The sequence below is a fragment of the Pelodiscus sinensis genome, chromosome 6 (genome assembly GCF_052426305.1).
Source record: "Pelodiscus sinensis isolate ZL-2025 chromosome 6, ASM5242630v1, whole genome shotgun sequence".
NCBI lineage: Eukaryota > Metazoa > Chordata > Testudines > Trionychidae > Pelodiscus > Pelodiscus sinensis.
Genome location: NC_143057.1, coordinates 102,878,315 through 102,898,738, shown reverse-complemented (window position 1 = coordinate 102,898,738; position 20,424 = coordinate 102,878,315). Strand labels below are relative to the sequence as shown.

Below are 20,424 nucleotides of genomic sequence, written 5' to 3'. Positions count from 1 at the left end.
GGAGCATGCACAGGGCTCCCAGGAGCCTGCCAGGAGCCGCAAGAAATGTGCACTGTCTTGGTCTGGGGCAGAGCGCCTGTCCTCCTGGAGGTATGGTGTGACGAGGAGAACCTCCAGGATCTCCACTCCAGACGGCGCATTGCGGACATCTACGGCCAGACGGGCAAGACGAAGAGCCACACCAGGACTTTGGGGCAGAGTAAAGTAAAATTGCTCCAGCAGGCCCACTCCTGCTCCTATTGTGATGAACTGCACCGCATTCTGGGGGGTAGTGCAGCCCCTTCCCCTCCCAGGTGGTGGACTCAGGGCTGGAGATGCCCATTGTTGCCCGCCCGGGAGACCCAGCCCAGGCAGAAGAGGACAAGGAGGAGGAGAATGCGGTGAGCACTGTCACCACGCTTACTTTGGAGCTGGTACCCCAGGCATCCTCCGAGGCCGGGGGGGATCATCAGGTGAGTTCTCTTAGTTTTTCACAAACATAGGGCAGCGGTGGCGGGTGCTGAGGGATGTGGCATGATCGTCGCTCGCCCTTCTCGGCCTGGCCATCGCACTGCAGGTCATGCAGATGGATGCACATGCTGTGCCAGTTTGTGACGCACAGCCCCAGAGCGCCCCGGGGCTCATGTTCACAGGCTCTGGGGAGGCCGCCCACACTTCTGACCCCGGGAGGGGATACCCTCCCACCACGAGCCACTGCTAGGAGGTTGGGGACAAGGGCACACACACGTGTGCACGCAGACTGAGGAGTGCTGCCAGGTGCAGGTGTGTGTGAGGCACCGATGGAAGGCCCAGCTCAGCCCTGCGGACCTCTGGGCCCCTGTGAGGCAGGCCCTGCTGTCCAGGCTGCACATGGCCTTGCTCCTGGGACATCACCTTCTTGTCTGTTGGTCTCAGCTCATTGATGAGGGCAAGGCCTCAGGGACAGTGTCTCCAGGGATAACTGACCACCTCCCTTTATTCTCCCCAGCTGGACCAGCCGTGACTGTAGGACAATCACCAGCAGCAGAGCCAGCCGACTGACTCCAAAGGAGCTGCAGATGCTGGAGGGTCCAGGAGAGCCTGATGAGGGAGCACGTGTCCATTATGCAGGATATGCATCAGACGCTGGCCCAGAAGGTCGAGGACAACACGCAGTGGTGAGCCCAGATGTTGACTGAGCTGCTGCAGGTCCGTCCCCCCCATCCTCCCAGGCCACCCTCACCCCCAAGGTCACCAAGGCCCCCGGACACAAGGCAGAAGAAGCACCTGAGCCACGTGCCACTTTCAGCCCAGTTCGGAGCCTTTCTCCCCCCTCCTAGGTTCTCAGCCCCTACCCCCTCCAAGGTTCTCACACCCTCTTCTCCAGTTACTTCTATCCCAAATAAATAATCAACCAGTTCTTTTTTTTCAAAACAAAACATGTTTTTTTTATTGTGTCTACAGGGAAGAGGGTGGAGGGGGGGAGGGAAGGTGGTGGTGTGGGAAAGGCAGAGAGTGGGGAGGCCCTGGGGAGAGTTACTGGGGTCCTTGAAAGAAACTCTCCCTTAGGGCCTCCCAGATGCGCAACCCACCTGATGGGCGTGGCAGAAGGCAGCTGTGTACAGCTGCTCGAAGGCCCATCCCTCTTGGCTGGCCTCTTTCTCCCACCCCAGAAGGAAGACCTTCCCCTTCCTCTCCACGATGTTGTGGAGAAAACAACAGGCTGATACTTGGGGGATGCTGTGGTCCCCCACATTGAGGCGGGTCAGGAGGCACCTGAACTGTGTCTTCAAGTGCCCAAAGGTGCATTCAGCCTGCATGCGGGCCCTTCCCAAGCAGCCACTGAAGCCACACATACCACTGAATTCCTTGGAACGCTTGGAGGGATGGTGCCCCTCCCCAGAGTTCTTCTGATCAGAAAAGCTCTGTAGAAAGCTCTGCAACCTTTCCTCTACCTTCTAAGCTAATGTTCACTAGTGTAGACTTGCATGTAGGTAATGACCCTGCTGGGAAATGTTGTGTTTTGCCAGCTCGGTACTGCACGTTGCTCATTGCCCCAAATACAAGTGAGAGAGGTAAGAGTGGCTTTCTAAGGGGAGCCAATGTAACTTGTGGGCTGAGCCATTCTCAGAGAGCAATGCTAGGAGCATGCGTGCCTTGTGCAAAGACTTCAGATGGATATTCATCATTTGTTGATTTTGAAGCCAGAAGGGACTGTAATGAGACCTACTCTAACCTCCTGCATACAACCAAAGAATTTCACTCAGTAATTCCTGTTTTACTTAATTTACTTAGTTCTGACAGTTCCTTCATAAAAGGAACTCATAAGGGATGTTTTCTGACCTGCTGTAGTGTGCATGGGTTGTGTATAGAGCATACATGGGTTGTGTGTAGGCAAATCACCTGCTCAAAAACCACTGAAGCCAGTGGCCTCTGCAGCCATGAAGATCGGCATTAAGCCTCAAATAAATGTTAGTGCTCAAATAAATCTCAGCTTTTCTTCTCTTTTGCTGTAAGAGTGAATATGTCTACTTTAGTCCCTTTTTGTTATGAACTCAGCCCTCTTCTTGTGCACTCAACACTTAGGGTATGTCTACATTGAATGGCCAGAGGTATCCCAAAATAGCTACCACGCATCTACACAAGCCGCCTCTTATTTCAAAATATTTTTCAAAATAAAAGGTGCACTATTTTACCATCCTGGCAAACCTCATTGTACAAGGTTTGGCTCGAAATAGGCTATTTTGAAATGTGGCGTGTCTACACAGCACCAAATTTTGAAATAACACTCTATTTTGAAATAGATTCGAAATAAGATACACAATTTGCATAGCACAATTTGCATATCTTATTTCGAGTTTAGGGTGCTGTGTAGATGCACCCTGAGACTGCATGTGTGCATGGGGAAGCCATAGATTGCTGGCTTTGCCACAGTGCAATTTTTCAATGCAACAGCAGTGAAAAATACCTCTTTTGCTGAAAAATAACTCCTTCGATTGTCTTTTGGTCAAAGCTAAAGGTATCAGTTTTTTTCTCTTGAGTGCCATCTTACTGCTGTTGCTTCCTGTGCCAGTCCACATGAGTAGCTGCGTAATTGCTATAGAGTTTAATGCTAGTCTAAGAGTACAACTGCACTGGAACGGAACACCTATGAGTGGTCTGTGCCAGCTGACTTGGGCTTGTGGTGCTCAGGTTACAGGGCTCTTTAACTGCAGCATAGGGTTAGGGTTTGGGCTTGGGTTGAAGGAAGCCCAGGCTCTAGAAACCAGTGAGCGGAGAGGGATCCAGAACCTCCATTCCAGTCCAGCCCAAATATCTATACCACAACTAAGCTACCTCATAGCCTGAGCCCCTTGAGCCTGGGTCATCTGTCTCGGACCAGTCAGGAGTGTTGAATTGCAGTGTAAACGTACCTTTAGGGGCAGTTGCATGTGTGCAAGAGATCTTGCGGATGGTCATTTTTCTGTGCACACAGGATATTGCCTATTTTCAAAGGCCTTTAAGGAGACAGTCCTAGAACTTAAGGCCACAAGGGACCACAAGGTCATTTAGTTCGACCTGTATATCATAGGCGACCATCTATTATAGGCGCAATCAAGCAAGTTGTAAAATAACCCTGTTAAGAATGTGTCCAAGGTTGGGGTGTACACAACCTTTGTATACATAAAGAGTGCACTGATTTGGAAACGAGATTCAATTTGCCAGGCTATGTCTGCATTGCTTTACTTCCACCTTCTCCCCTCCCGCTTCTGGCAGGCCTGAGAGCGGTGGTATTTCTCCATAGACAAAAGTGCATTATTATGCTATTATAATGCTGACAGGCGGAACCAAACCTGGGACCTCTGGAGTTTAGTGCATGAGCCTCTACAGCCTGAGCTAAAAGCCAGCTGTCACTCAGCTAAGGTGGTAGAGCACACTCATATTTCTCTCTGTAAGTGGTCTAAGTGTCACTATATGGGACTATACACCACACCCAGAAGGTGTGTGGGTGGGTTACACTATGTAGTGGGGTAGAGGGTGGGGGCAGAAAGAAAATAGTGCCCATCTACAGCCTCTGCACGTCTGTGACTCCAATTCCTAGCCTGGAAGTGGGGCTGTGACTTCTGCACAATCTCATTATAGGGGTCTATGTTCACTGGATCTCTAACTCTACCCCTAACCATCCTGTCTGCAATGGTGAATTCAGAACAGGCCCTGGGCCCAGCTTTCCTACATGTAAAGATGTTGAGGCCCTCTGTGTGTCTGCTCTCTAGGGGCATGTCTAGACTACATCCCTCTTTCAAAAGAGGGATGTAAATTAGACAGATCGAAATTGCAAATGAAGATGGGATTTGAATTTCCCACGTTTCATTTGCATAATGGCGGCTGCATGTTCTTTCGAAAAGGGGCTTTTCGAAAATGAAACCGCCATCTAGACGTGGTTCTTTCAAGAAAAAAAAATCCTTTTTTGAAAGATCCTGTACTCCTGAGGTGTACTCCTGAACTCTAGTGCCAACATCCAGGATAGCAATATACCCATTTCCCACTACAACAGAGGCCTGCTATAGTCCTTTTCTCCGTCGCCTGTGGCAGAGCAGCTGGGGCGCTGCCGGTTGGTCCCACAGCGCTGCTCTGGGCGCTACTGGACCAACCCGGCAGCATCCCAGCTGCTCTGCCCCAGGCGTCCTGATTCAGCCGCTGCTGGTCAGTTTCCGCTGCGCGAACCCCCCCCCCCCCCCCCCCGCGGCTTTACAAAGCCGCGGGGGAAGCTGGCAGGGGGGCAGCCCAGGCGGGCCCCTTTGCTCCGCGTCTTCCTGGTCTGCAGACCAGGGAGACGCGGAGCAGCTTTTCTTGCCGGGGAGTACACGAGCGGCGGGACCACATGGTCCCGCAGTCCGTGTTCGTAACTGCGGATCTGACATAAGTCGGATCCGCGTAAGTCGGGGACTGCCTGTAATATTTCACCCAGACACATTGAAATGTTTAACTTAAGTTAAAAGGATGTTGCAATAGTAGTTAGCAATATTCAAGACACAGATTTTTCAGATTTTTTTATTAATATACCCACATCCACCCACCCAGCTAACGACCTGCTCATGCTACCATTGAAGTTATCTTAGGATCCATCTTGCTAAGTGCTGAGTTCTTATGTTCAGGCTGTGGAGCTATAATGAAGATTCAAGATTTTAACTTCTGACCTAACTAAAAATTTAGAATTATTAACTATTAGAGTGTGTCTACACTGCACCGTTATTCCGGAATAAGGCAGTTATTCGGGAAAAACAATACTAGCAATACTGCCATTCTGTTATTTCGACAAGGTCGAAATAACAGCATTTTCTGATGGCAGTAAACCTCATTCCACGAGGAATAAGCCTTTTTCCGAAACAGCTTTTTCCGAAAACGGTGTGTGTGGACACGGAATAGGAAGTTTTGTCAGGACTCCAGGAAATAACACAGGTGCCCTGCTGACCACTCCGTCCACATTCATCACAACTCTATAGTGCCTGTTTCCCAGCAGCTCTTAAAGCTTCAGACACAGGGTACAGGGCTTGTGGCAGGGAGCAGGCCCTCAGAGCCACCAGCCAGAGTTCACCTCACATTGCCTGTTCCAGCCACAAGCCCATCAAGAGCCCCCCCCCTGCCCATTTTAGGGAGCATGCACAGGGCTCCCAGGAGCCTGCCAGGAGCCGCAAGAAATGTGCACTGTCTTGGTCTGGGGCAGAGCGCCTGTCCTCCTGGAGGTATGGTGTGACGAGGAGAACCTCCAGGATCTCCACTCCAGACGGCGCATTGCGGACATCTACGGCCAGATGGGCAAGATGAAGAGCCACACCAGGACTTTGGGGCAGAGTAAAGTAAAATTGCTCCAGCAGGCCCACTCCTGCTCCTATTGTGATGAACTGCACCGCATTCTGGGGGGTAGTGCAGCCCCTTCCCCTCCCAGGTGGTGGACTCAGGGCTGGAGATGCCCATTGTTGCCCGCCCGGGAGTCCCAGCCCAGGCAGAAGAGGACAAGGAGGAGGAGAATGCGGTGAGCACTGTCACCACACTTACTTTGGAGCTGGTACCCCAGGCATTCTCCAAGGCCAGGGGGGGATCATCAGGTGAGTTCTCTTAGTTTTTCACAAACATAGGGCGGCGGTGGCGGGTGCTGAGGGATGTGGCATGATCGTCGCTCGCCCTTCTCGGCCTGGCCATCGCACTGCAGGTCATGCAGATGGATGCACATGCTGCGCCAGTTTGTGACGCACAGCCCCAGAGCGCCCCAGGGCTCATGTTCACAGGCTCTGGGGAGGCCGCCCACACTTCTGACCCCGGGAGGGGATACCCTCCCACCACGAGCCACTGCTAGGAGGTTGGGGACAAGGGCACACACACGTGTGCACGCAGACTGAGGAGTGCTGCCAGGTGCAGGTGTGTGTGAGGCACCGATGGAAGGCCCAGCTCAGCCCTGCGGACCTCTGGGCCCCTGTGAGGCAGGCCCTGCTGTCCAGGCTGCACATGGCCTTGCTCCTGGGACATCACCTTCTTGTCTGTTGGTCTCAGCTCATTGATGAGGGCAAGGCCTCAGGGACAGTGTCTCCAGGGATAACTGACCACCTCCCTTTATTCTCCCCAGCTGGACCAGCCGTGACTGTAGGACAATCACCAGCAGCAGAGCCAGCCGACTGACTCCAAAGGAGCTGCAGATGCTGGAGGGTCCAGGAGAGCCTGATGAGGGAGCACGTGTCCATTATGCAGGATATGCATCAGACGCTGGCCCAGAAGGTCGAGGACAACACGCAGTGGTGAGCCCAGATGTTGACTGAGCTGCTGCAGGTCCGTCCCCCCCATCCTCCCAGGCCACCCTCACCCCCAAGGTCACCAAGGCCCCCGGACACAAGGCAGAAGAAGCACCTGAGCCACGTGCCACTTTCAGCCCAGTTCGGAGCCTTTCTCCCCCCTCCTAGGTTCTCAGCCCCTACCCCCTCCAAGGTTCTCACACCCTCTTCTCCAGTTACTTCTATCCCAAATAAATAATCAACCAGTTCTTTTTTTTCAAAACAAAACATGTTTTTTTTATTGTGTCTACAGGGAAGAGGGTGGAGGGGGGGAGGGAAGGTGGTGGTGTGGGAAAGGCAGAGAGTGGGGAGGCCCTGGGGAGAGTTACTGGGGTCCTTGAAAGAAACTCTCCCTTAGGGCCTCCCAGATGCGCAACCCACCTGATGGGCGTGGCAGAAGGCAGCTGTGTACAGCTGCTCGAAGGCCCATCCCTCTTGGCTGGCCTCTTTCTCCCACCCCAGAAGGAAGACCTTCCCCTTCCTCTCCACGATGTTGTGGAGAAAACAACAGGCTGATACTTGGGGGATGCTGTGGTCCCCCACATTGAGGCGGGTCAGGAGGCACCTGAACTGTGTCTTCAAGTGCCCAAAGGTGCATTCAGCCTGCATGCGGGCCCTTCCCAAGCAGCCACTGAAGTGGTCCTTGGTCTGGTCAAGGTGGCTGGTGTAGGGCTTCATCAGCCATGGCTTGAGGGGGTAAGCTGCATCCCCCATGATGCACAGTGGCATCTCAACATCCCCGGTCCTGATGTTGCACTCACAGAAGAATGTGTCAGCCTCTAGCTTCTGGTACAGGCTGGAGTTGTGGAAGACACGAGAGTTGTGCATCTTCCCGGACCAGCCAACTCAAATGTCTGTGAGTTATCAGAGGTTGACTAGGTCCTGCAGGACCATCAAAAAGTATCCCTTTCTGTTTATATATGGTGCTTCACGGTGGTCGGGGGCACAGATGGGAAAGTGGGTTCCATCAATAGCCCCCTTGCAGTTGGGGAAGCCCCGGGCAGCACATCCAGCCATGATGGCGTCCAGGTCACCCAGGTGGATGACCCTGCCCAGCAGGATGGTGTTTATGGCCCTCACCACCTACAGAAGGAGACAAATAAAGACACAAGACAGAGAATCAAAGGGGGTGCCTAAGTCCTTTGGAGGTTCCCTTCCCCGTCCTCCTCCCCAGACACCCCCTATGAAGCCTTCTCTCCCTGCAGGGCTGTGTGAGGGCAGGACTGCAGAATCCGCCAGGGATGGGGCTTCCCCCCCCCCCGCATCCCAACCCCCCTCTTTCTCCAGTGTCTCCCTTTCCAGTCCCCCCCCTCCCGGAACCGCAGTCCAAGAGCGCCATACCTGCATTGGGAGGGCCCCAATGATTGACTTTCCCATGACAAACTGGTTGTCCATGGACTGGTAACAGTTGGGTGTGGCGAGCTTCCAGACAGTGATGGTCAGGGCTCGACAAACCGCTGTTTCTACTTGCCTGTGGCATGCGCACAGTGCCAGTCTGGCGCATGCATGGTGCGGGGCTGGTGGGTAGCTCTCGCCGCAGTTTGTCGAGCCCTGGTGGTTTGTGACCCATTTCTCCAGGAGGATGGCGGGTCTCATTTGAGTGTCACGTCTTTGAAGGACAGGGGCGAGCCAGGCACACAGCTCCAAGAATATCTCCTTCCTCATGCGGAAGTTTTGGAGCCACTGTTGGTCGTCTCACCGCTCCATCACCAGCACGTCCCACGAGTCAGAACTGGTCTCCTGCCTCCAGAAGCATCTCTCCACTGTGGGGTGCAGTTACAAGGGCATCGCTCCCGCACATGGGCAGAGGTTCTCAAAGATGAGCTTGGCATCGAGCTCATGCAGGCCATGAAGGTAGCCTGCAGAAACTGCAGCATGGCAGTGTGGGGCCATCGCATTCCCAGAGGCAGCTCCGGCTCCATAACAGGGAGTGCTGTGGTGTCCGAAGGCAGGGCAACCAGAGCACGCAGAGGAAATGCTTTGCTGTCTCTCAGAGAGGTAGGCAAGCAAGCAGCAGAAGCAGAGAAACGGCTGTCATGGGGGGTCCCTTTAAGCAAGCGTCTCAGCTAGCCTTAGGCAACAGCATCCGGAAGCAACTGCTGACCTAATGCCCTGCCTGAACTGGCGCTGGATGGCCTTAAATGCCAGATAGCACCCACACTACTTGGACACTCTCTTTTGAAATAGCACATGGCTTTTTTGTTGCGCTTTTTGTGTGTAGACGCTCTATTTCAAAATAAGATTTTCCAGAAGCTATCTTCCAGAAAAGCCTATTCTGAAAGAAATTTGCAATGTAGATGTACCCTTAGAAAATAAAGGGAGTGGGGCTTAAGTTTCACTTAAAGTACATCTTGGCTGCTTTGTTGCTTGGCAAAGAGATACCTTCATGCCTATTTTAAGATTAGACTCTCCGATACCTCAGACAAGCTTAAAATAACCTTGTCTTGCAAAAATGGCAGATTTAATTTCCAGAATGATCCAGGTTTTTTTATTTCTGCATAGTCCTCAAAGGAGGGTATGTGAAGAAGAGTGACTCGGGGAGTAAGTGGTGAATAGGACTGCTTAATCTGTAATGGGCCAACAAGAAATTAAATGATACTATAGCTCAGTGGTTAGGCTACTGAGCAACAATGAGAGAAAATCAAGTTCATGCCAGTGCTCCAGTGAATATTTAGGCATTGATATCAAGTGAAACAACTGAACTGGGAAAGAATGAAAGTCAAACCCTACTTGGTGGTTTGAGTATTTAATCAAGGGGTTGGGAGAGCTATGTTCAAGATGCTGTTCCCTGCAGGAGTGTAAACCGGATCTCTTATGTGCTGAATTAATATTCTGAGTAGGGGGCTATTGCATGCAAGGGAGGTACCACTGCTTTCTTTGGTTTTGTGGGACCTAGAGCGGAGTGGGGGGTTGGGTGTCCCAGAGGAAGCCAGTGCCTCTTTGGGTCAGAGACCAGGCCTTCCTCTATGTTCAGCATAGCACCACTCAAAATCATAGAAATATAGAACTGGAGGGTCTCTTGACAGGCCATCTAGTTCAGTCCTGGGCACTGAAGGTTGGGGGTGGCTGGCCACGCCAGCAGGGAAGGTGCAGGAGTAGAGTGCAACAGCCGTGGCCACACTGTCCTGGGCCACCCCGAAGGAAGGCCCCACTGATGCTGTCAGGGCCCACATTGTCCAGGGCCAGACCCGGAGGCCCCACTGCCATGGCCATATGGTCCGGGGCTGGCCCTGGAGGCACCACTGCTGCTGCCAGGCAATTCTGGGCCAGCTCTGGACCACGTGGCCATGGCAGAAGTGTCTCCAGGCCCAGCCAAAGCACTGCTGAGGAGCCGGAATCTCAGCCCCAGCGTGGCCCCCTCCCACTGCAGCCTAACCTCCTGTAGGGAAGTCGGAGTGTTCTCCAGTGGCTGCGCTGGGGAAGAGAGGCAGGGCTGAGCTCCCTCCTGCATGCTTTTGAAAATCAGCTTGTGTGCCGTAAGTTGCCCCTGGGCTAGACCATCCTTAACAGCCCAGCTAACCTGGTCTTAAAAATCTCCTTTGATAGAGCTTCCACAGCTTCCCTACAAGCTTTACTGCAGTGCTTAACTACTCTCACTGGGCATATTTTCTAAATCTTTAATCATTTTTGTGGCTTTCCTATGGATGTTCTCCAATTTGTCCACTTCTTTCCTGAAGTGCGGTGCCCAGAAATGTACATAATACTCCACTTCAGGCCTTATCAGTGCTAAGTAGAACAGAAGAATTGCTTCTTGTGTCATGCTTACAACAAACCTTCTGATACATCTCATTATGATCACTTATTTTGGTAACAGTGTTACAGTGTTGACTCATATTTAGTTTGTGATCTACTAAAACCTTCAGATTCTTTTGTGCAGGATTCTTTCCTAGGCAGTCATTTCCCATTTTGTATTTGTGCGATTGTTCTTAGCAAATCTACACTGTTACTTATCATCTTCTTATCTTCTAGGTGATTACAAAATGATTATTTGCTACATTAACTTTCTACTTACTAAAGTTGAGCTGACTTTTTTGTAATTCCTCAGGTTACCTTTATTCCCCTTTTTATAGCTAGCTACTAAATTTTCCTTGTCCAGTCCTCTGAAATCTCTCCCATCATTTGCAGATTCTCACAGCTGATTGCTAATGTTCTAAGGCTCAAGAGTTTAGTCATGAATATTTTTGGTAAAAGTCATGGATAAGTCAAGGGCAATAAATGAAAAAATCATGGCCCATGATCTATCTGTGATTTTTACCAAAAATACTCCTGACTAAATCTTTACTTGGACCTTGCTGCTCTGGGGTATTCTTTATATGGGTGAGCCCTGCCTCAGTTCTGGAGGTTGACTGTCGCCAGCCTCTGCTCCCAGGATCTGCTCTTTGGACAGCTGCTGAGCACCCTCCCTCAGGGCCACTGCTATTCAGGCAGTCCCCAAAGCACTCCCAGGACCATGGATTGGGTGCCCTTGGGAGCCAGCCACTGTTCTGGCAGTCCTTGGAGCCAGCTGCTCAAGCCATCCCCAGGACTGATGCTCAGGTGGTTCATGAGACCAGCTGAGCCATCCACTGCTCAAGTGGTCCACAGAGACAGTTGGTCCACGGCCTCCCGAGCTATCGCTGCTGTCTCTGGAGACCGCTGAAGCAACAGCCAGTGAGGCTGTCTGTGGGGTGCCTCCATGACCAGCTCCTCAGGCAGCCCTGAAGTCATTTTCACCAGTCATTGTGGAAATCACGGAGGTCACAGAAAGTCACAGAATCCATTACTCTGTGAAAGAATCGCAGTCTTACCAATGGCTTTTCAATCTCTTCAGTTAGCTCCGTCTGTTCTAGGATGCTTTTCATCAGGCTCTGCCAACTTGAAGACATCCAGAGGTGCCGTGTATGGGGAGATAGGTGTCCCCCAACTCAGACTGGCCTGCCAAGGGTGGGGAAGAAGAGGGCCTCTGTGTTTGTCAGCCTGCATCTCCCTCCCCTTCGTGTTCAGCTGCTCTTCCTAGTACTTAGGGAGTGAGACAGAGCTTCTTCCTGAGAGAACCTGGCTGGGCGGCAGCAACAGCCCACAACCAGCTCTCGGATTTGGCAGCAAGTGACAGAAGAGGAGCAAGTGGGAATCCCTCTCACTTGCCCCACCAACATATTCAGCCTCTGTCCCCAGCAACTCAGCCTGTGTGAGTAGCAGGCCGCCACTGCCTCCCAGCCAGGATCGCTTGTCCTGCTCCCCAGTTGGCTACCAAGGAGAGTGACCAAACATGTGCGAGAAAAAGACATGCAGAGAGGACAGAGAAGTCTCCCACACAGGTAACATGATTTAGGGAGAATGGGCACAGGGAGGGTGGGCCCACTAGTCAGGGGAGACACGTGAGACAGTCAACAGTCCTCCTCTTTAAAATGAGCTGCCTTAGTATTGAGGCACGAGTCATCTATGATGGACAGCTAAGAAATTCTTAACCTGATCCTTCCCTTACTTAGCCTCAAATTCTATCCCATTCACACTGGTGTTCACTGTTTGTTTGTTCTGCTAAACAAAACAAAAAAAGGCATTTCACCATTTCTATACTTTGTGTTATTGTCTTTCCCTCCTCACTGTGGCTATGGCTACACTACAGAGTTTTTTCAGAAAAATGACCATTTTCATTAATTTTTTATCTGCTTGTTTTTTATATATTTTTATATATATTCATCCTTCATAATGTGATCTAGCTTCCACTTTTTGTACAACTTTTTTTTTTTAGTTTAAGATCATTGAAGATCTTCTGGTTAAGCTAGTATGGGTTCTTACCATACTTCCTTTCTTATGCATTGGGATAGTTTTGCTTTTGTGCCCTTAATAATGTCTGTTTAAAAACCTGCCAACTCTCCTGAACTCCCTTATACTTACTTCCTACTGGGTTTTGAATTCCGTGTTTGCCAAAGTAATTATAAGTCATAAGTAAATAGAGAGTATTCATAGCTGCTCTATTTTTGACTATGGTGAGCAAGAACACCAAAAGAGGACCAATAAAAACAAACCTTAACAGCAGCATTAAGTATTGAGTAGCTTTTGGTTTTGGTGCAGAGGGAATTGTGAAGAGGTCCAGTTAGGGTTGTCCACATCAGAGAACACGAGTAAACTCTTCTGTCATGGGGCAGCTTCATGGCTGTCCAGCATGCCATGCTTTCTGACCTGTTTCTTGATCTATTAACCACAGACCCACTCCTGGTTATTACACTTTCACTGTGTATGAATTGTTCACTTATATAACAGAATCTATTGAAGCCTTATAGCAGGAGACATCCATGCAGCCTTCTCTCCTCAGTCCACTCACCCCAGCTCTCCTTGTTTTCTCTTCTTCTCACTTACACCCGTCCTCCTTACTGAGCCAATTGCCTTATTAGCCCAACAACTGTCAGCAGTCCCCTAAATAAACTAATTATTTGGTGTTAGTTAAGCCTGCAGTCTTCCCAATACTACAGCAATTTCAGTGACTTATGATGCTACTAAGGGCCCTGTTGCACCTTCCATTAGACCTCTTTCATGCTAGGACTTAAGACCAAGACATCTTACAGGATGGTACTGACTGAGATACAGCTTAGGTTAACTAAAGCCACCTCTACTTTCCCATTAGGTAAGTTGCAGAGAGTAACTAGAAAGTGGTGCCTTGGTTCTGAAGGAGTGGAGTATATGCAGAGCTGTACTAGAATCTGACTTGACCACCTCTCTCTGACTTACCTTAAATGACTGTTAAGTGGAAAAAAGAATTGAGGTTTTTTGATTTTTTCAGGTACCGGTAAATGAGCAGTTTTATAGTGAAAGTGTTGCTGCAAATATTTGTTGTATTGATAAATTCAAATATATTTTTCTCTCCAGAAAAAGTAGCAATTAAGATTTTGGACAAGACCAAGTTAGATCAGAAAACGCAACGTTTACTGTCCCGTGAAATTTCCAGCATGGAAAAACTTCACCACCCAAACATTATCAGACTTTACGAAGTGGTGGAAACATTGTCAAAACTGCACCTTATGATGGAGTATGCAGGAGGTGGCGAACTCTTTGCTAAAATCAGCACAGAGGGAAAGTTAACAGAAATGGAAAGTAAATTAATTTTCTCCCAGATTGCATCTGCTGTGAAGCACATGGTAAGCTGGTTGGCTGTACGCCTAAATTACCCTTCATTGCTTTAGCAAACGTCATGTATATATTTTTGTTTTGTTCTGTCTTGCACACGGTAGGTGTGGTGCTAATGAAAGGTTCTGAAAGGCAGCTCTGAAAACTAAAGTTCCCATAGAACAGCACATACTGCATGTGCAGTGGTAATGTAGACTTCCCCGCATAACTATACTTCCACTCAACTCTTGGCCTGCTTAATGCCTAACTGCAGCCTGAGTGTTTTTTCTGATTCTGTCACTTCTTTGGACAGTGCACTAAGACCACCAAACTCATTTTGCATAGAGCAACACACCAGTATGACAGCTTTCCTTGCTCTTGTACAGCATTCTTATCCACATGTAAAGTCATGACCCAGGTGTTGCATCTGTAAGCACACTGACTGAGCTAGTTTGTAGTACACTGCCCATTAGACTCAAGAAACAAGCTACATATGGCAGTTTTTTGTTTTGTGGGGAATGGCAATGCTAATAAATGGGGAGGAAGAACACAGCAGATGAAAGAGTAGCATAATGGCATCTGTTATCACAGTTAGCATTTCAGAGCAAGCTGAGTTCTAAAAAGTGATAATTAAAAGATTTCTATGGATCAAATTCAACCCTGGCCTAAACTCCTAGGCTACATCTAGATTTACGAAAAAGGGATGCAAAGGATTGCAAATTAGACGTATCGCAATTGCTAATGAAGCGGGGATTTAAATCTCCACGTCATTAGCATAAAAATGGTTGCTGCTTTTTTTTAGCACGGAGCTTTGCTGGAAAAAAGCACCAGTCTAGACGCGGATCTTTTGGAAAATAAAGCCTTTTACGAAAATCCCTTATTTTAAGAGGGATAAGGGATCTTTTGGAAAAGGCTTTATTTTCCAAAAGACCCGCGTCTAGACTGGCGCTTTTTTCTGGCAAAGCTCCCTGCTGAAAAAAAGCGGCAGCCATTTTTATGCTAATGAAGCAGGGGAGATTTAAATTCCCGCTTCATTAGCAATTGCAATACGTCTAATTTGCATCCCTTTTACGAAAAAGGGATGCAATCTAGACGTAGCCCTAGAGAAGTCAATGGAATTTGGCTTGCTTTTTAATCAAATGCAAAGACTACTGAGATACCATCCACAGAAACTCAAAGATCAAAGGATGCTCTGTTCAGATACAAAATGGGCTTTGCACATAAACGGAGTATAAGATGGAGTTATGAATAAAATTACTTATCAGTAAAATAAGGCAAAGACCTGGAGAGAGAGTGTAATTTTTATAAAAACAGTATCATATACCCCTGAAAAGAAACCTAAATACTAGGGTAAGGAAATGCACATAGGTTGTTGAAGTAACTTAAATCCATCCTGTAGCAAGCCTTGGAATAACCGTATAATAACTACAGGCAGTCCCCAGGTTACGTACAAGATAGGGACTATAGGTTTGTTCTTAAGTTGAATCTGTATGTAAGTCGGAACTGGCATCAGCCACTGCTGAAACTGATCAGTTTCAACCGCAGCTGAATCTGGATGCCAGTTCTGACTTATACAGATTCAACTTAAGAACCCCAGGCGTCCCCAAGTCAGCTGCTGCTGAAACTGATCAGCAGCTGATTCCAGGAAGCCCAGGGCAGAGCAACTCTGCCTCGGGCTTCCTGTAGTCAGCCGCTGGTCAGTTTCAGCAGCGGCTGACTTGGGGACGCCTGGGGCAGAGCAGCTCGGGTGCGGCTGGGCTGGTCCAGTAGTGTGGCCGCTCCTTGGTGCTACTGGACCAACCCAGCAGCACCCCAGCTGCTCTGCCCCAGGCATTCTGATTCAGCCACTGCTGAAACTGATCAGCAGCAGCTGAATCAGGACACCTGGGGCAGGGCAGCTGGGGTGCTGCCGGGTTGGTCCAGTAGCACCAAGGAGCGGTGCTGCGGGACCAACCGGCAGTGCCCCACCTGCTCTACCACAGGCCCCCGGCTTTGCTCCATGTCTCCCTGGTCTGCTGGGGGGGGCACTAGCTGCGTCCCTCCCCAGCAGACCAGGGAGACGTGGAGCAAAGCGACGGAGGACCCAGGCCGGATCGCAGCGCTTCCAGATCAGCTGGAAGCGCCGCGGGTCCGGCCGGGTCCTCAGCGGCTTTGCTCAGCATCTCCCTGGTCCGGGAGACGGTGAGCAAAGCCGCTGAGGACTCGGCCGGACCTGCGGCCGCTTCCAGCTGATCTGGAAGCGGCCGCGGGTCCGGCCCCGGGTCCTCCGCCGCTTGGCTCCCCCGCCGCTTGGCTCCCCCAGCAGACCAGGGAGACGGGGAGCAGCTTTTCTTGCCCCGGAGGAGGCGGGACCAGGCATCCCACCACTCCAGTCCTCCTGGGGTGAGAAATCCCTGTTCGTAACTGCAGATCCGACGTAAGTCGGATCCGCGTAACTCGGGGACTGCCTGTATAACGAATGCATGTGGTGTTAATGTGTGAGATTACACTGATTTCAAAAGACATTACATTTTTGTTTCCTCCTCCCTCCCCCATGTCAGCCCAGACAAAATTAAGTTTGTTTGGGCACCTTAACTGTTCATTTTCATATTTTACATCCATACAGAAACACTGGAAAATCTCAGACCCACTTGGCAAATGTTGATATTTTAAATGGCAACTTCTATATGTCAAAGATACAGAAAAAGTTATTTGGAAATCTTCTAATTTACTTTTCTCTTGATCTACAGCATGATAACAATATCATTCACCGGGACCTGAAAGCAGAAAATGTATTCTATACCAGTAACACCTGTGTGAAAGTGGGAGACTTTGGATTCAGCACAATAAGTAAAAGAGATGAAACTTTAAACACTTTCTGTGGCTCTCCTCCTTATGCTGCACCAGAGCTCTTCCGAGATGAAAACTATGTTGGTGTTTATGTTGACATATGGGCACTAGGCATCCTTTTATATTTTATGACAACTGGTACGATGCCTTTTCGAGCTGAAACAGTGGCCAAACTGAAGAAGTGCATTCTTGATGGGACATACAGCCTCCCCCCATATCTTTCAGAAACTTGCCAGAAACTGATCAGAGGAGTTCTTCAGCCAGTTCCAACTGCACGGTACTCTATCGAATGTATTATGAAGAATGAATGGATGCAAGGGATACAGTATCCAAAAGCCTTGGACCCATTTAAACTGGATCCAAAATATTTGACAGAGACCACTACCCTCAAAGAGGAGGAAATTGAAGTGAAAAATACATTAGAAGATTTGGGAATTACAGAAGAACACATTCAAAATAACCGCGGGAGAGATTCTCGAAGCTCAATAACTGGTATCTACCGAATTGTTTTACACAGAGTACAAAAGAAAAGAGCCCTGGAGACTGTTCCTATAGTCATGCAACCAGAACCCAAAGAGCAGGACTTAAAGAAAGGTCATAGTGCATACCGGAGTATCAGGCATACATCCAAGTTGTGTTCAATTTTATGAATTGCATATAGCAGACTTTACATTCAGTACATTTAACAAGGGGTTTTATTGATTTCACAATAAGCTTTGAGGTTACATTTTTGTAATTTTTAAATAAAACCAAAACTGCCTTAAATCTCAAAATGTGTCAGTTCATTCAGAGGACTTGTGCTCAAACAGACTTGTTTGTGTTTGCACTTTAGCCCCAGACCTCAATGAAAGCCATTAACAAATACAAATTGTCTAATGGATGTTTCCTTTTAATAACGGAGTAGAATTACTAAATATATTTGGGCTGATCTTTTAAGACAGCTATTTGTAATGTGTGGTCACTTGCAGATATAGAACTTTATTATCCTGATGTTAAATCATCACACAGAGGACTCTAAATGTCAGTTTGCAACAGATAAAATCTGGTCATCAAAAGAGACTGATTACTGAAGAGCTGTGCATATTTATTTACAAGAAATCTACAACTATTTACTTAAGCCAAGAATAACTGGTAATATATTAGGCATTAAATGTTTGTTAGCACTTCATTTTTAGCTATTATACCTAACCTTCCCTCCACCCCCATTATTAGTTCAGGATCAGCTTTTGAAAAATACCCCTGGTTTGTCAAGCTATTTTTTGTTGTGATCACAAGTTATCCTGTATTGAAAGACAAACCCTTACATTCTGTTCCACTAATTCAAAAATCAAACATTGTGCACCTTTTAGTACCACTGTGAGAGATGCTATGACTCCTAGGTATAGTCAGCTATGCTGCCATCTATAGGACTTTGTATAGTTTTATCCTGTGTGAAATAGTAAGTACGAAGATGAGGCAGCAAAAACGCAGAACAGTGTACCCAGTCCTGTTCCAAATGAAGTGCATGGGATATTGCTAACGGACTAACTTTACCTGCCTTTATCTTTACTGCTAATGTCCCTAACAAAGGAAACATACCACAATGCAGTACTTCTGGCTCATGTTACCTTCAGTAGTAAAGATTAGCACAGAAATCGAAAACAGTTTGATTTTGATATTAGAAATCATTAAAAGCAAAACAAAAACAACCATAAAACCCATACACAAGAATGGGACTTTTTTAATACCTTAGAAGTCTCTTGTAGTAGAGCCCTCCTTGACTATGTCCCCTTATAAAAGACAGTTGCCATATGCAATGTTTGTGTATAAGGCAGCATACCCCTTTCTACTATAATCAGAAGTTTGGGGCTCTGGTCTCCCTATATCGACTTAACACAAGCTGTAAAAATGTTTCCTCAATAGTTACACTAGTATAAGCTGGCACAGTTAAAACAGCTACACTGGCAGCTTGAGGTCAGTCCCTTGGGGCTTTTGTTTGGCCAATTAAAAATTGAAGCTGCACAGCTTCTGTTTGTATGACAACCAGAATTTAAATTAAAAAAAAGCAACTTTTCATGTTTTCATTGGCCTGGTAGGGTTTTAAATAGCTCTGTTAAAGCTAAAAAGGGGTGCACAGTGTTCCTTCATTTGCTTTTATGTTGTAAAGAGGAGCTTGGAATTAAAAAAGGTTATGGAAATTGACTGCATTGTAGTCATAGATGAGTGCTGAGCAAGAGGGCAGTCAAGAAAAAAATTGTTACAACTGGTTTGAGTTTAAAGAACAAGCTGTATATAACATGGAAAGATATAACCCAAAATATTTAGAATCATGTTTTAGGGCAGAAGTGTCAACTAGAGAGTCTGATTAACTTTCCACTTAATATTCCACTATGCAACAGAAAAGGGAAACGTTTATACCAAAACACCTGCATATCTTGGGTTCCCTGATCAGTAACTTGTACATACTCACCAGAGTTTGCTGGGCCACTAGATTCTTCCTAATCCATTTAAGAGATGTATTCCACACCAATTCAGCACTACACCAACACTGGTTTCAAATATCTCTAAAACTTTATTTACAAAAGGATCTGCCTCACTGTTAGAGAGGAGAGCAAGTTAATTTGTGGGTGTGTGCCAGTATTTCTTGGCCTGTCCATTGCCAGCAACAGACTTCATTCTGAGATAAATTAGTCTTCTGGAAGCACATTAGTTTCTTATGAAACTAAAAACCCTAACCCTTGCAAACGTATCTTCATGCATCATTTCTCCACCACTTTCAATAAAAGCACTTAGATTATTAGCCCACATCTGTTCATATTAAAGGAAATTTTAGAAAGTTGACTACACAAGTTCAACAAAAAAAGTTATCAAATCTTAGTGACAGTGTATTATACAAACACTACATTACACAAAAACCTGCATTTTGCAACACATCATTTCTACGAGTTTATATTATATAAAGTTTTGAAGTGGAAGGTGAAATAAAATTTAAAAAGACGCAATTTGTACTTTAGAACTTAAATATATTTTACAAAGCTATCAAGGCTCTTCGTAGCTCAGAATGGTCTCCCTGCTAGTTTTGGGCATTTACTTCTTGCATAATGAACAGCTGTCAGACTGGAAAGATGGGAAAAGGTTTTTGTGTTTTCCTGCAACAGTCTTGTTATAGAAATACTGGATGGGGAAGTTGAAATATGAAACCAATCATGAGTTCAAAGTTAATATTGTTATTAAGAACAATACAGTAAAAGAAAGAGGTAGGAACATCTTTGCCCCTTGTGTTTGTCAGTATGAATAAGCTCCTTATAGTATTTGAAAATTGAGAAGTAGAAAACTGCCCTCTGATCACTAACAACAAATAAGCATTTAAGTTGAATATTCTTTTTAAAAGGTACCAGACTGAAAGAATTAGGGGATTAAACCCTTTATTAATTTTAGACAGCTTTCTTCCTGTGCCCTGCCAAGAACCTCTCAGTGGAAGAACCGTGAAGACTCCCAACTTCATTCAGTCCTTGGCCTCTGCTGTAATATTGCCAAAACTGTAAGGCTGTGGGCTTTAATTATGTGGATAAAAGTGATGTGACCGGCACTGGGAGTTAGATGGAGACCACAGCTACCAGGTGGTCACAGACTTTGATCACTTGATGCCTATTCCTAACAAACTTCTTGGCATTGGAAGAAATGGGTGTACTTAGAAAACTGACTACTTATTGTCAAGGCACCGAGGACCCCAACATTAAAAACCAGACACACTTTGGGGGAGAGGCAAGAA

General features: G+C 47.6%; 1 protein-coding gene across 1 annotated transcript in view; it reads left to right on the top strand.

Moving 5' to 3' along the window:
- The window catches only part of NIM1K (NIM1 serine/threonine protein kinase), a 70,800-nt gene extending 53,477 nt beyond the window's left edge, over positions 1-17,323 (top strand). The window contains exons 3-4 of the mRNA XM_075932501.2: positions 13,608-13,876; positions 16,574-17,323. Of these exons, the coding sequence (XP_075788616.2) occupies positions 13,608-13,876; positions 16,574-17,323 (1,019 nt within the window). The remainder of the gene's footprint in view (positions 1-13,607; positions 13,877-16,573) is intronic.
- Positions 17,324-20,424: the final 3,101 nt, after the last annotated feature.